The sequence below is a fragment of the Thalassophryne amazonica genome, chromosome 3 (assembly GCF_902500255.1).
Source record: "Thalassophryne amazonica chromosome 3, fThaAma1.1, whole genome shotgun sequence".
In the NCBI taxonomy this organism is placed as follows: Eukaryota; Metazoa; Chordata; class Actinopteri; order Batrachoidiformes; family Batrachoididae; genus Thalassophryne; species Thalassophryne amazonica.
This window is the reverse complement of record NC_047105.1, coordinates 5451191-5465989: the sequence shown is the minus strand read 5'-3', so window position 1 is coordinate 5465989 and position 14799 is coordinate 5451191. Positions and strand designations below refer to the sequence as shown.

General features: G+C 40.8%; 3 protein-coding genes across 6 annotated transcripts in view; all 3 read left to right on the top strand.

The window, feature by feature from the left end:
- LOC117505414 (monoacylglycerol lipase abhd6-B-like) overlaps positions 1-309 on the top strand; it is a 39461-nt gene extending 39152 nt beyond the window's left edge. For both annotated transcript variants that reach the window (XM_034165062.1, XM_034165069.1), the window contains exon 9: positions 129-309. In XM_034165062.1, the coding sequence (XP_034020953.1) occupies positions 129-308 (180 nt within the window). In that variant the 3' untranslated portion in view covers position 309. The remainder of the gene's footprint in view (positions 1-128) is intronic.
- rpp14 (ribonuclease P/MRP 14 subunit) lies at positions 310-13877 on the top strand. 3 transcript variants are annotated; one of them, XM_034165106.1, is made up of 7 exons: positions 310-1162; positions 2737-2868; positions 2985-3116; positions 3267-3351; positions 3645-3721; positions 4441-4519; positions 13747-13877. In XM_034165106.1, the coding sequence occupies exons 3-7, from the start codon at positions 3025-3027 to the stop codon at positions 13801-13803; spliced, it is 390 nt and encodes a 129-aa protein (XP_034020997.1). In that variant the 5' UTR covers positions 310-1162; positions 2737-2868; positions 2985-3024; the 3' UTR covers positions 13804-13877. The 3 variants fall into 3 exon arrangements, with proteins under 3 accessions (XP_034020997.1, XP_034020986.1, XP_034020978.1); XM_034165095.1 differs by lacking the exon at positions 2737-2868 and having other exon boundaries at positions 2988-3116; XM_034165087.1 differs by lacking the exon at positions 2737-2868.
- On the top strand, positions 13803-14732 carry LOC117505430 (hydroxyacyl-thioester dehydratase type 2, mitochondrial-like). The gene has a single exon (XM_034165076.1). It carries the CDS (start codon positions 13818-13820, stop codon positions 14319-14321), a length of 504 nt encoding a protein of 167 aa, XP_034020967.1. The 5' UTR covers positions 13803-13817; the 3' UTR covers positions 14322-14732.
- Positions 14733-14799: the final 67 nt, after the last annotated feature.

Sequence of the window (14799 nt, the reverse complement as noted above, 5' to 3'; positions counted from 1 at the left end):
CAAAGCCAGACTTAAACTATCGAGTTAATTGAAGCCAGGCTTTTTGAGAAAATACAGCAGTAGACGTGACCCGTGTTTCATCCCGACCACCATCGCTAACCTGAGGGTTTTTTTTCCTCCTCTGGCAGGTTCTGGATGTTTCTGGGGCGACGGTGCTGCAGAAGGCAGTGCCCGGGTGCCAAGTGGTGCTGTTGGACCACTGTGGTCACTCTGTGGCACTGGAGAGGCCCAGAAAAACTGCCAAGCTCATCACTGACTTCCTGTCTGCCCAGACAGGTGAGGGCGAAGTCATGAAGAAACATTCCTGAAGAAAACCTTTGACCTCATGGAGAAAAGGATGAAGCCAAATGCTTATGTTAAATTAGCAAAGCAACAAGCATCACTTCAGAGTGATGACATCATCGTTTGTGTGTGAAATAAAAACACCTGTCAGATTTTGAGCACTTCTCACTTCTCACTGTCTGCCTCTGGGTAGGAGGGGTCTGGTTAGGTTTAAAACTCCAGCTTTTGTGACTTCTTGATTATTCCTCTCTACAAGAGTCAAGACAGAAGTCAGACCACCAGAGCAAGAATTTTAGCTGAGGAAGCGTCTGCGATTTGAAGCGAAACGTCCTCGCGTCAAGCAACCCAGTCCAGTCGAAGATTCAAGCTTTTTCTACTATTCTCACTGAAACGCAACACGTGCTGTTGTGACGTCACTGAACCACAAATTAAAGCTGCTGCTTCCTGAATTATTTTCAAAATAAAGGTGTAATTGGGAATTATTCATTCAGCGTTTTTCACCTTTTTTATAATTAGTTCTTGTGAGGTGTCGTTTTAGATCTTCTTGTATCATTTTCTTTATATTTTAAAATGTCTCCAGTTAAAGAAGCATGAAATGGAAAAATATATCAAATTATATCTCCAGGTGATTTTAAATTGGTCATTTGGAGAAAAAGACGAAAACGACGTTTTCCAGTTTGTGTTTTTGGTGGTTGGTTCAGACAGCAGAGTGATCCATCTCACCGCGCTCTGATCACTGGGCGCTGACGTCACGCTCTGCTTGGCGCATGCGCAGTCATAATGCGGTCAGGTTGCTGAGACCGTGTGCTGTGTTTAAAGTCCGTGTTTTTAATTTACATTCCGTGATTTTAATTTACAGTCTGCGTTGAATCGTGACGCGGTAAGGAAACGTACATCTTTCACAGGGCATTAGTTGTTTTTTTTTTAGCTTAACTGTTCACTTCTGCGAGCTAACCTTCAGCTAGCTGTTAGCTCCTTTTAAAATGAGTATAAAAATGAAGCACACGGGCGCAGCGCGAATTTTGTGACAGTAGGGTAAATAAAACAATGCTTAATACAATGTAATATTCAAAAATATTCACAGTTTTTAAATCAGACAGAATACACAGACTGGTGTTGTCTGTCAAGTTATCGCATAATTTTGATATAATTGAAATACTGTTTCACTCTATTACCTTGTGATGATTGTTCTGTGGTTTCATGTTATTTTATGATCCTAAATCTGTCATTATCTATATTTTGAACTGTATGCTGTGATTCTTCCATATGAAGTGATGCAATAAACATTTTCATTTCAAATAACTTGAATTAAAAAAAAAACCTTGTAGGATTCTAAAAGTGTACAATACTACACTTTAAATTTCAGGACAAATGGAAATGTTCATGTGTTCATCCCCTGATTTGTGTTTAAAACATGACTGTAAAAGTGATGAAAACCATCATTGTGTCTGATACTTATAATTTATATCACGGTGTAGAGATTTGTGTTTGATTTTAAAAGTTGAAAAGTTTTAGAAATTTTGTGGAAATCCCATATTTTATTTTTAAATGGCATAGAAAAATTAAAATGTGTGAAAGCCCAAATATGTGTGCAGACTTTGTATATCCGCTGTATGTATGTGTGCTGAGACAAAGATCGAATGGACATTCAGGGTTTGTCCACAATTTCTGGTGGACCATCAGTTTTTCAGTTTCACATAATGTCCCTCAAAAGGTTCCAGGAACAGCATCAGTGCAGGATGGGTTTAGGTGAGACAGACAAATGGATCAGAGCCACAAACTTCATTATTGATTAGTTGCTGATGTCACACACAGTATGTCGCATCATCCAGCTGCATTTCAAACCAAATCAATCAGCTGGATGGATCTTTGTGGAGCTGATGGTGTGCATGGTTCACACATACCTCCATCCAAGACTTGTGTGTGAAACAGGAAATGGCTGAAATTATTGAATAAATTAATGGTATAAATTGTGAGACAAGTCCTCAGTTTTTCAGCGGAGACGAGAAGAATAAAATATGTATTTAAAAAAACTATAAGGTGCTCATACCTCCACCAAGGCTGAAAACGTCTTCTGGGTCCTGGATCCAAATCATGCTCCGGATCAAATTCAAAATAAAATCCCTCATTTTCTGCAACATGATCAGTCTACTTACCAAATTTCAGCAGTGTCCTGTCATGATGTTTTAAGGTAAATGTCGCTGCCAAACTTTCTTCTGAATCCAAGTCACCTCCAGAACTATTGTCTATCTGATCACCAAACTTTACTGAAATCCACTCATCATTATGTTTTGAGTTATCCTGCTAACAAACAGACAAATGTCAGTGAAAACATTACTGTCTGTGTTGTAATAAATAAATAGATTCATAGCTTCATAGAATCATCAAACAGTAATATAAAAGTGGATCATTGCTTGTTGAGTAACAGGTTTATTTTTATTTTTTTATTATAAGCTATTATAGAGGGCTTTCTCCTCCTCGACATCCTCCTGGACCTGCCACAGGGTTCTTGCTCAGTTCAGGGTTCCACTTTTGATCTCCTGTGTTCAGATTCCGGTCTGTTGCTGAGCTTGTTGCAGGATAAAGGTTTCATTTGGAGTTTTCTCAAATTCTGTTTTTAAGATGAAAGTTTGAAACTTTGAGGAAATTTATTGTTATTGTTGAACCTGTTATGTTTTTTTTTGTTTTTTGTTTTTTTTAAGAAGAAGCAGCTGATGAAGCACTCACGGATGTTTTGATAGAATGCAGCGTGCCGACGTGAAGGACCAACCTGCAGCCTACGAACGGCTTGTTTTAAAGAACGCCTCCACCTATCACTACCTGAAGATCTGCCTGTAAGTCACACAGATGTTTACCTATGTTATCAACTCACCTTTTGTTTATTGTTTTGTTGCCATAAAGTTGTTATGAGATCAAAAAAGTGTAATAATGTGTTTAGCCTTTATACTTCTATAGATTGACGGTCTTTAACTTTTGTTCTGCAGCGTTCTGGAGGACGCGGCTACCAGACTGAGCGCCGTCGAACTGAAGCTGTTCATCACTACCGGCCTGAGGAACCTGTACGGAGAGGTCAGTTCCTCGACGACACCTGAATGCATCATGAATAAATAATAATAACAAACATTACTGGTAACAAAATGACAGTTTTAAGTGGAGTTTGGTTTTGGAGATCAGAGTTCCACGTCCTGTTTTCCACACATGCACACAGTGATGCGCGCCGGGGCACGACGGCACCAGGCTTGGATATCTTCAGTGGCTGCCATCTGATAATATAGAGCCAGAGATCTGTGGCCCTCAGGAGGAGGGGGAGTAGCTTCTTAGGGTAATAATATATAGATTTTTTTTTTAAACCTGTATTTTAGGTTGGAGCAGCGCTGCCGTTTGACCTGCTGAAGTATGATGAAGAATCCCGCATTGGTTTTCTCCGCGTCTACAGCAGGTGAGTTCTATTTCAGAGTTCAGACTTCATCATCATCTCATGGAAATTTAAGTTGTCCATCCATCCATCCATTTTCTTCCGCTTTATCCGGAGTCAGGTCGCGGGGGCAGCAGCTCAAGCAAAGCCGCCCAGACCTCCCGATCCACACACACCCAGCAACTCCGGGGGAACCCCAAGACGTTCCCAAGCCAGCCGAGAGATGTAGTCTCTCTCAATTTAAGTTGTATTTTATGTTAATCTAAATTTTTGCTGCTTGGATTTGATGCCAACACACACACAACATAATTAAGTTGTGGGTTTAGTTTCTAGAATTTACATTTATAGAATTGGAATCTGGATCTGAGCTCCAGAATATATTCTGGGTGATCTCAAAACTGGAATCACTTTTTCTTATGCTATACTATACATTTTTAGTATCTTTATGATCAGACAACAAAATGGCATACCTTTCAATATGACTGGAACATGACCCCTGTCTAATTCTTCATTGACCCCTGTAGGTCATTAGAGGTCAGCTCCAGGATGCCTTGACATGTGAAAATAAACATAAGCTTATTTAGGATATGTGTGCCAAATTTGGTGCTTTCATGACAAAATGAACAGTTGTTATGGAAGTTTTAGCTAAGCTGCACCTCTAGATGTTTGGAGAAGATGACGTCTTCTTGCTCTTTGTGTTCTATATGTTTGGAGAAGATGACTTCTTGCTCTTTGTGTTCTAGTGGTTTGGTGAAGCTATGGAGCTCCCTAACACTGCTGGGGTTCTATCAGAACCAGTCCTGTGCCTTCAGAGTGCTGCAGGTCAGCTGGACTACCCCCAGAGTTCCTCTTCACTGTCATGTGAATGATATGTGTTTGGTTGACGTTATTTCTCATCTCACCAAACCCAGATCGCAGATTCATTGGCAATATTTTTTTTTTCCTGGCTGATTTTAGCCATGACTCAGTTTCACAAAAGCAGGCAACTAGATTTGGTTAATCCTGGTCTCTCCTACTGTAGCTCAACTAGCATTTACTTAACGTTAGGCCTAATAATGTAAAAACTAACTAACTAGCATTATGCAGTCTTGTAAAAGGCAGTACTATGGTGATTTATTGGAAAAAATAAAATGAATATGAAGAGTACTTGGAAGTTTTTAAATCAAATCATAAATAAGAAAAAAGTTGTTAAAAATATCCTGCTTACTTTTATACAAATACTGACACAAAGAAAACAAAGCTATAGCAGATCATTTTAATGGATATTTTGTTAACGTGGGTAAAAAAAAAGAGCAAATTTAATTGTATCTTCTAAAACATGCTCTTTGGATTACATAAACAAAACCATTCTAGATTCAATGTTCATTTAAGGAACGGATGAAAAAGAAATTAACATAGTTCATAAATGTAAGGGGAAAAAAATCAACTTACAGTGACAATTTTGATAGTTTTTTGATTAAAAATATTATTGATTGTATTGTTAAGTCTAAACATCTGAAATTTGTCATTAATGACTGGGAAATTTCCTTTCAAAATGAAAATAGCTGTTACCGTTGTTTAAATCTGGTGACAAACATGTTTTTTTCAAATTTCAAATTAACTACAATTAAATGATTTCTTAACAAAACATCATATCCTTAGCAAGCAGCAATACGGTTTTAGAAAGAATCACACTACTTCATTGGCTGTAATGGATTTCGTTGAACAAATTTCTAACGCGATTGAAAATAAGCAATATACTGTAGGGTTTTTTATTTATAGAAAGCATTTGATACTATAGATCATACTTTGCTGTTGGACAAATTACAGATGTATGGTATCTGGATTGGCACATGATTGGATAGCAAGCTACTTACGCATTGGTCCACATTGGTGGGACAACTTCTGAATTCTTGAAGAATACTTGTGGGGTTCCCCAGGGTTCAGTCCATGGCCCATTGCTGTTTCTTTTGTATGTTAATGATATATGTTTGTTTTCCAAGTCCGCAAGTTGTATTTTATTTGCTGATGATACAACTGTGTTTTGTAGTAGGGATCATTTGGGACAGCTCCTGGACACGATGCAGAATGAATTACAGAAATTTAAACAATGACCAATTCAAACAAATTATCACTCCATTTTGGTAAAACTAAGAGTATCATATTTGGTAATAAGTCCAGGAACTTAAACAGGAATTTATTATTATATGATATTGAAATTGTAACAGATACAAAATTTCTTGCTGTTTTTATTGATAATAAATTAAACCGGAAAAGCATTAAATATGTTAAATCTAAAATGCCAAGGTCCATTGCAATTCTGCATCAAGCACAAGACTTCCTCTCCCAACATTCACTAACCATTTTATATCATTCATTACTTGTTCCATATACGACGTACTGTGCTGAGGTTTGGGGAAATACATATAGAGTTAATACTAATCCAATATTTTTGTTGCAAAAGAAAGCTGCAAGAATTTTCAGTAATAAAACATATTGTGAGCCCACAAATCCATTATTTGCCTGTTTACAATTGTTTTTATTTATTCTGGGACTTGGTTGATTACATCACAATACAAATTATGTACAAAGTTAAAAATAAACTTTTGCCTCAACATGTCAATCAATCAATCAATCAATTAATTTTTTATATAGCGCCAAATCACAACAAACAGTTGCCCCAAGGCGCTTTATATTGTAAGGCAAGGCCATACAATAATTATGTAAAACCCCAACGGTCAAAACAACCCCCTGTGAGCAAGCACTTGGCTACAGTGGGAAGGAAAAACTCCCTTTTAACAGGAAGAAACCTCCAGCAGAACCAGGCTCAGGGAGGGGCAGTCTTCTGCTGGGACTGGTTGGGGCTGAGGGAGAGAACCAGGAAAAAGACATGCTGTGGAGGGGAGCAGAGATCGATCACTAATGATTAAATGCAGAGTGGTGCATACAGAGCAAAAAGAGAAAGAAACACTCAGTGCATCATGGGAACCCCCCAGCAGTCTACGTCTATAGCAGCATAACTAAGGGATGGTTCAGGGTCACCTGATCCAGCCCTAACTATAAGCTTTAGCAAAAAGGAAAGTTTTAAGCCTAATCTTAAAAGTAGAGAGGGTGTCTGTCTCCCTGATCTGAATTGGGAGCTGGTTCCACAGGAGAGGAGCCTGAAAGCTGAAGGCTCTGCCTCCCATTCTACTCTTACAAACCCTAGGAACTACAAGTAAGCCTGCAGTCTGAGAGCGAAGCGCTCTATTGGGGTGATATGGTACTACGAGGTCCCTAAGATAAGATGGGACCTGATTATTCAAAACCTTATAAGTAAGAAGAAGAATTTTAAATTATATTCTAGAATTAACAGGAAGCCAATGAAGAGAGGCCAATATGGGTGAGATATGCTCTCTCCTTCTAGTCCCTGTTAGTACTCTAGCTGCAGCATTTTGTCCAGGATCTGTTTAAACTGCGGGACTCCAGTTCCATTTTGAGAGTAACATTATTTTTTGACAAATTAAAGATCTGAACTACAGTAAAAAGTCATTGTGTTTCCATTGAAGGTGTTAATATTTGGAATAAAACAGTTAAATGTGGTCTATTAAACATTAGGTCTCTCTAGCTCTTAGCCGATTTAGCATGGCGGCTTCTCCTGTCTCTCCCGCACTTTTCTGCTCTGGGTGTGAAATGTTTAGTTATTCCTCGGCCTCCTTTAGCAGTAATGGTACTTGTAATAAGTGTAGCTTATTCATAGCTTTGGAGGCCAGGCTGGGCGAATTGGAGACTCGGCTCCGCACCGTGGAAAATTCTACAGCTAGCCAGGCCCCTGTAGTCGGTGCGGACCAAGGTAGCTTAGCCGCCGTTAGTTACCCCCTGGCAGATCCCGAGCAGCCGGGAAAGCAGGCCGACTGGGTGACTGTGAGGAGGAAGCGTAGTCCTAAACAGAAGCCCCGTGTACACCGCCAACCCGTTCACATTTCTAACCATTTTCCCCACTCGACGACACACCCGCCGAGGATCAAACTCTGGTTATTGGCGACTCTGTTTTGAGAAATGTGAAGTTAGCGACACCAGCAACCATAGTCAATTGTCTTCCGGGGGCCAGAGCAGGCAACATTGAAGGAAATTTGAAACTGCTGGCTAAGGCTAAGCGTAAATTTGGTAAGATTGTAATTCACGTCGGCAGTAATGACACCCGGTTACGCCAATCGGAGGTCACTAAAATTAACATTAAATCGGTGTGTAACTTTGCAAAAACAATGTCGGACTCTGTAGTTTTCTCTGGGCCCCTCCCCAATCGGACCGGGAGTGACATGTTTAGCCGCATGTTCTCCTTGAATTGCTGGCTGTCTGAGTGGTGTCCAAAAAATGAGGTGGGCTTCATAGATAATTGGCAAAGCTTCTGGGGAAAACCTGGTCTTGTTAGGAGAGACGGCATCCATCCCACTTTGGATAGAGCAGCTCTCATTTCTAGAAATCTGGCCAATTTTCTTAAATCCTCCAAACTGTGACTATCCAGGGTTGGGACCAGGAAGCAGAGTTGTAGTCTTACACACCTCTCTGCAGCTTCTCTCCCCCTGCCATCCCCTCATTACCCCATCCCCGTAGAGATGGTGCCTGCTCTCAGACCACCAATAACCAGCAAAAATCTATTTAAGCATAAAAATTCAAAAAGAAAAAATAATATAGCACCTTCAACTGCACCACAGACTAAAACAGTTAAATGTGGTCTATTAAACATTAGGTCTCTCTAGCTCTTAGCCGATTTAGCATGGCGGCTTCTCCTGTCTCTCCCGCACTTTTCTGCTCTGGGTGTGAAATGTTTAGTTATTCCTCGGCCTCCTTTAGCAGTAATGGTACTTGTAATAAGTGTAGCTTATTCATAGCTTTGGAGGCCAGGCTGGGCGAATTGGAGACTCGGCTCCGCACCGTGGAAAATTCTACAGCTAGCCAGGCCCCTGTAGTCGGTGCGGACCAAGGTAGCTTAGCCGCCGTTAGTTACCCCCTGGCAGATCCCGAGCAGCCGGGAAAGCAGGCCGACTGGGTGACTGTGAGGAGGAAGCGTAGTCCTAAACAGAAGCCCCGTGTACACCGCCAACCCGTTCACATTTCTAACCATTTTCCCCACTCGACGACACACCCGCCGAGGATCAAACTCTGGTTATTGGCGACTCTGTTTTGAGAAATGTGAAGTTAGCGACACCAGCAACCATAGTCAATTGTCTTCCGGGGGCCAGAGCAGGCAACATTGAAGGAAATTTGAAACTGCTGGCTAAGGCTAAGCGTAAATTTGGTAAGATTGTAATTCACGTCGGCAGTAATGACACCCGGTTACGCCAATCGGAGGTCACTAAAATTAACATTAAATCGGTGTGTAACTTTGCAAAAACAATGTCGGACTCTGTAGTTTTCTCTGGGCCCCTCCCCAATCAGACCGGGAGTGACATGTTTAGCCGCATGTTCTCCTTGAATTGCTGGCTGTCTGAGTGGTGTCCAAAAAATGAGGTGGGCTTCATAGATAATTGGCAAAGCTTCTGGGGAAAACCTGGTCTTGTTAGGAGAGACGGCATCCATCCCACTTTGGATGGAGCAGCTCTCATTTCTAGAAATCTGGCCAATTTTCTTAAATCCTCCAAACTGTGACTATCCAGGGTTGGGACCAGGAAGCAGAGTTGTAGTCTTACACACCTCTCTGCAGCTTCTCTCCCCCTGCCATCCCCTCATTACCCCATCCCCGTAGAGATGGTGCCTGCTCTCAGACCACCAATAACCAGCAAAAATCTATTTAAGCATAAAAATTCAAAAAGAAAAAATAATATAGCACCTTCAACTGCACCACAGACTAAAACAGTTAAATGTGGTCTATTAAACATTAGGTCTCTCTCTTCTAAGTCCCTGTTGGTAAATGATATAATAATTGATCAACATATTGATTTATTCTGCCTTACAGAAACCTGGTTACAGCAGGATGAATATGTTAGTTTAAATGAGTCAACACCCCCGAGTCACACTAACTGTCAGAATGCTCGTAGCACGGGCCGGGGCGGAGGATTAGCAGCAATCTTCCATTCCAGCTTATTAATTAATCAAAAACCCAGACAGAGCTTTAATTCATTTGAAAGCTTGACTCTTAGTCTTGTCCATCCAAATTGGAAGTCCCAAAAACCAGTTTTATTTGTTATTATCTATCGTCCACCTGGTCATTACTGTGAGTTTCTCTGTGAATTTTCAGACCTTTTGTCTGACTTAGTGCTTAGCTCAGATAAGATAATTATAGTGGGCGATTTTAACATCCACACAGATGCTGAGAATGACAGCCTCAACACTGCATTTAATCTATTATTAGACTCTATTGGCTTTGCTCAAAAAGTAAATGAGTCCACCCACCACTTTAATCATATCTTAGATCTTGTTCTGACTTATGGTATGGAAATAGAAGACTTAACAGTATTCCCTGAAAACTCCCTTCTGTCTGATCATTTCTTAATAACATTTACATTTACTCTGATGGACTACCCAGCAGTGGGGAATAAGTTTCATTACACTAGAAGTCTTTCAGAAAGCGCTGTAACTAGGTTTAAGGATATGATTCCTTCTTTATGTTCTCTAATGCCATGTACCAACACAGTGCAGAGTAGCTACCTAAACTCTGTAAGTGAGATAGAGTATCTCGTCAATAGTTTTACATCCTCATTGAAGACAACTTTGGATGCTGTAGCTCCTCTAAAAAAGAGAGCTTTAAATCAGAAGTGCCTGACTCCGTGGTATAACTCACAAACTCGTAGCTTAAAGCAGATAACCCATAAGTTGGAGAGGAAATGGCGTCTCACTAATTTAGAAGATCTTCACTTAGCCTGGAAAAAGAGTCTGTTGCTCTATAAAAAAGCCCTCCGTAAAGCTAGGACATCTTTCTACTCATCACTAATTGAAGAAAATAAGAACAACCCCAGGTTTCTTTTCAGCACTGTAGCCAAGCTGACAAAGAGTCAGAGCTCTATTGAGCTGAGTATTCCATTAACTTTAACTAGTAATGACTTCATGACTTTCTTTGCTAACAAAATTTTAACTATTAGAGAAAAAATTACTCATAACCATCCCAAAGACGTATCGTTATCTTTGGCTGCTTTCAGTGATGCCGGTATTTGGTTAGACTCTTTCTCTCCGATTGTTCTGTCTGAGTTATTTTCATTAGTTACTTCATCCAAACCATCAACATGTTTATTAGACCCCATTCCTACCAGGCTGCTCAAGGAAGCCCTACCATTATTTAATGCTTCGATCTTAAATATGATCAATCTATCTTTGTTAGTTGGCTATGTACCACAGGCTTTTAAGGTGGCAGTAATTAAACCATTACTTAAAAAGCCATCACTTGACCCAGCTATCTTAGCTAATTATAGGCCAATCTCCAACCTTCCTTTTCTCTCAAAAATTCTTGAAAGGGTAGTTGTAAAACAGCTAACTGATCATCTGCAGAGGAATGGTCTATTTGAAGAGTTTCAGTCAGGTTTTAGAATTCATCATAGTACAGAAACAGCATTAGTGAAGGTTACAAATGATCTTCTTATGGCCTCGGACAGTGGACTCATCTCTGTGCTTGTTCTGTTAGACCTCAGTGCTGCTTTTGATACTGTTGACCATAAAATTTTATTACAGAGATTAGAGCATGCCATAGGTATTAAAGGCACTGCGCTGCGGTGGTTTGAATCATATTTGTCTAATAGATTACAATTTGTTCATGTAAATGGGGAATCTTCTTCACAGACTAAAGTTAATTATGGAGTTCCACAAGGTTCTGTGCTAGGACCAATTTTATTCACTTTATACATGCTTCCCTTAGGTAGTATTATTAGACGGTATTGCTTAAATTTTCATTGTTACGCAGATGATACCCAGCTTTATCTATCCATGAAGCCAGAGGACACACACCAATTAGCTAAACTGCAGGATTGTCTTACAGACATAAAGACATGGATGACCTCTAATTTCCTGCTTTTAAACTCAGATAAAACTGAAGTTATTGTACTTGGCCCCACAAATCTTAGAAACATGGTGTCTAACCAGATCCTTACTCTGGATGGCATTACCCTGACCTCTAGTAATACTGTGAGAAATCTTGGAGTCATTTTTGATCAGGATATGTCATTCAAAGCGCATATTAAACAAATATGTAGGACTGCTTTTTTGCATTTACGCAATATCTCTAAAATCAGAAAGGTCTTGTCTCAGAGTGATGCTGAAAAACTAATTCATGCATTTATTTCCTCTAGGCTGGACTATTGTAATTCATTATTATCAGGTTGTCCTAAAAGTTCCCTAAAAAGCCTTCAGTTAATTCAAAATGCTGCAGCTAGAGTACTGACGGGGACTAGGAGAGAGCATATCTCACCCATATTGGCCTCTCTTCATTGGCTTCCTGTTAATTCTAGAATAGAATTTAAAATTCTTCTTCTTACTTATAAGGTTTTGAATAATCAGGTCCCATCTTATCTTAGGGACCTCATAGTACCATATCACCCCAATAGAGCGCTTTGCTCTCAGACTGCAGGCTTACTTGTAGTTCCTAGGGTTTGTAAGAGTAGAATGGGAGGCAGAGCCTTCAGCTTTCAGGCTCCTCTCCTGTGGAACCAGCTCCCAATTCAGATCAGGGAGACAGACACCCTCTCTACTTTTAAGATTAGGCTTAAAACTTTCCTTTTTGCTAAAGCTTATAGTTAGGGCTGGATCAGGTGACCCTGAACCATCCCTTAGTTATGCTGCTATAGACGTAGACTGCTGGGGGGTTCCCATGATGCACTGTTTCTTTCTCTTTTTGCTCTGTATGCACCACTCTGCATTTAATCATTAGTGATCGATCTCTGCTCCCCTCCACAGCATGTCTTTTTCCTGGTTCTCTCCCTCAGCCCCAACCAGTCCCAGCAGAAGACTGCCCCTCCCTGAGCCTGGTTCTGCTGGAGGTTTCTTCCTGTTAAAAGGGAGTTTTTCCTTCCCACTGTAGCCAAGTGCTTGCTCACAGGGGGTCGTTTTGACCGTTGGGGTTTTACATAATTATTGTATGGCCTTGCCTTACAATATAAAGCGCCTTGGGGCAACTGTTTGTTGTGATTTGGCGCTATATAAAAAAATTGATTGATTGATTGAATAACTGTCCTGATAATTAGGGAATAATTGTTGTCTGATTTGCAGACATTCATGCTGGTTATACTATCGCAAATTGAGCTTGACCAGCGATGCGTTAGCGGAGCTTAAGTTCACCAATTTCGGCATCGTCGTCCATACGCGAGTTTCTCTCGCTCTCAGCTAATAGCGCCATTATTGGTATCTGCGTAGCAGCATGCAGCCGGTCAGTGCGTGGACTAATACATTAAATGTGAAATCATCAAATATTTTGCGACCTTGCACCCGATATTATACGGTCTGAAATCTCACACAATTAACCAATCAGAATTTGTGGAAAAAATGTAATTGGATTAGAATATTAAATGACTTGGTACCTTACTTGGCTTTAAAAGGCTTTATAAAAATAACATAATTACTCATTATAGTTTGAAGAATTAGGTTTATCAGTTATGTTATTGTGCTTGGGATTATGCACTATTGCTTGTTTGGTTGTGTTTTGAAACTTTAGTGCATTGATTAAGTTAAATTGTTCGTGCGCATTTCTTTGGTATTGTGAGTGTGTGTGTGTGTGTGTATGTATGTATGTATACATTATTTTTTATGGTATATGGGGAGGGTATTTACAAGCTTTGCTTCTGCTTTCACCCTTTTGGCCACACGGGTTCACTGTTACGTTGTTCTTTTTATGAGTTTTTGTTTATGCTATTGTTTGTCTGTGTGCCGAATAAATAAATTCATTATTTCATTCATTCAGTGTGTCTTAACTAGCATTTAATTAAGGCCTAATATGTCTTAACTAGCAGGTAACTACCGTTACACTTAATGAGTGCTGCTGCCAGCCAATTTTCTTGGGCTTTGTTTGACATCATTACGTGATGTGATTGACAATTTTAATTTTTTTTAACCATGAAGCCTTTATGCAGTCTTGATCTGGACTCAACCAGATTTGTCTCGTGTGTCTTCAGGTGTCTCCGTTCCTTTTGGCGCTGACAGGAAACAGTCGTGAGCTGAAGCTGGACTAACGGAGCCGTAGCTCATGCTAACAGAAGATTATTGGAGGCTAACAATGTGGAGGAACGCCTTCCGGATACCGTCTTACGTCACCGTCCTCACAGCGCTGACTCGTCCTGTTTGCCGCTTTCTTCATGTCGGCCAGCATGCCTCCCTCACCACGTCCTTCTCCTCCACAGACTTGGAGCTGTTTGCCAAGCTGACAGGTGACATCAATCCGCTACACCTGGACCCAGCCTACGCCAGCACCACCTCCTTTAAGGCCCCCATCGTCCACGGCATCCTGATCAACGGCCTGATATCTGCCGTGCTGGGCACCAAGATGCCTGGCCATGGCTGCGTCCTCCTCCACCAGGAGATTCACTTCCCGGCACCGCTTTACGTCGGTGAGGAGGTGCTGGCCGAGGCCGAGATCCGCAAGATAAAGATGTCATTTGCTTTTATTGCGGTCACGTGCTCTGTCAAGGACAAGGTTGTGATGGAGGGGGAGGTGACGGTGATGGTTCCGGAGGAGGAGCGACAAAAGTGAGATAAGGAGGTCAAAGATCAGAGTTCACAGCAACCTTACCAAAGTTGGAACAGCTAGAACGGTAAACGTCAGAAGGTGCATTTCCACCGTGGACACCAGTTCCACACCCTGAAATTAGGATGATGTTTTTAGAGGAACTACAAGTTTTTCTACCGGCTGATTATTCAAAGCAGCAGATTCCACATCGACATCGTAGATCCAGAATGTTTGGAATGTTCAGAGCTTTTATAGGGAGCAGACAATTCAGTACTCAGGATTTGGACTGCGGTAGAAAAGCGGAGCTTCGCTCTGGATATTTGATGACTGACTCTGCGGTAGAAAAGCAGAGCTTTGCTCTGGATATTTGATGACTGACTTTGCGGTAGAAAAGTGGAGCTTCGCTCTGGATATTTGATGACTGACTCTGCGGTAGAAAAGCGGAGCTTTGCTCTGGATATTTGATGACAGACTCTGCGGTAGAAAAGCGGAGCTTTGCTCT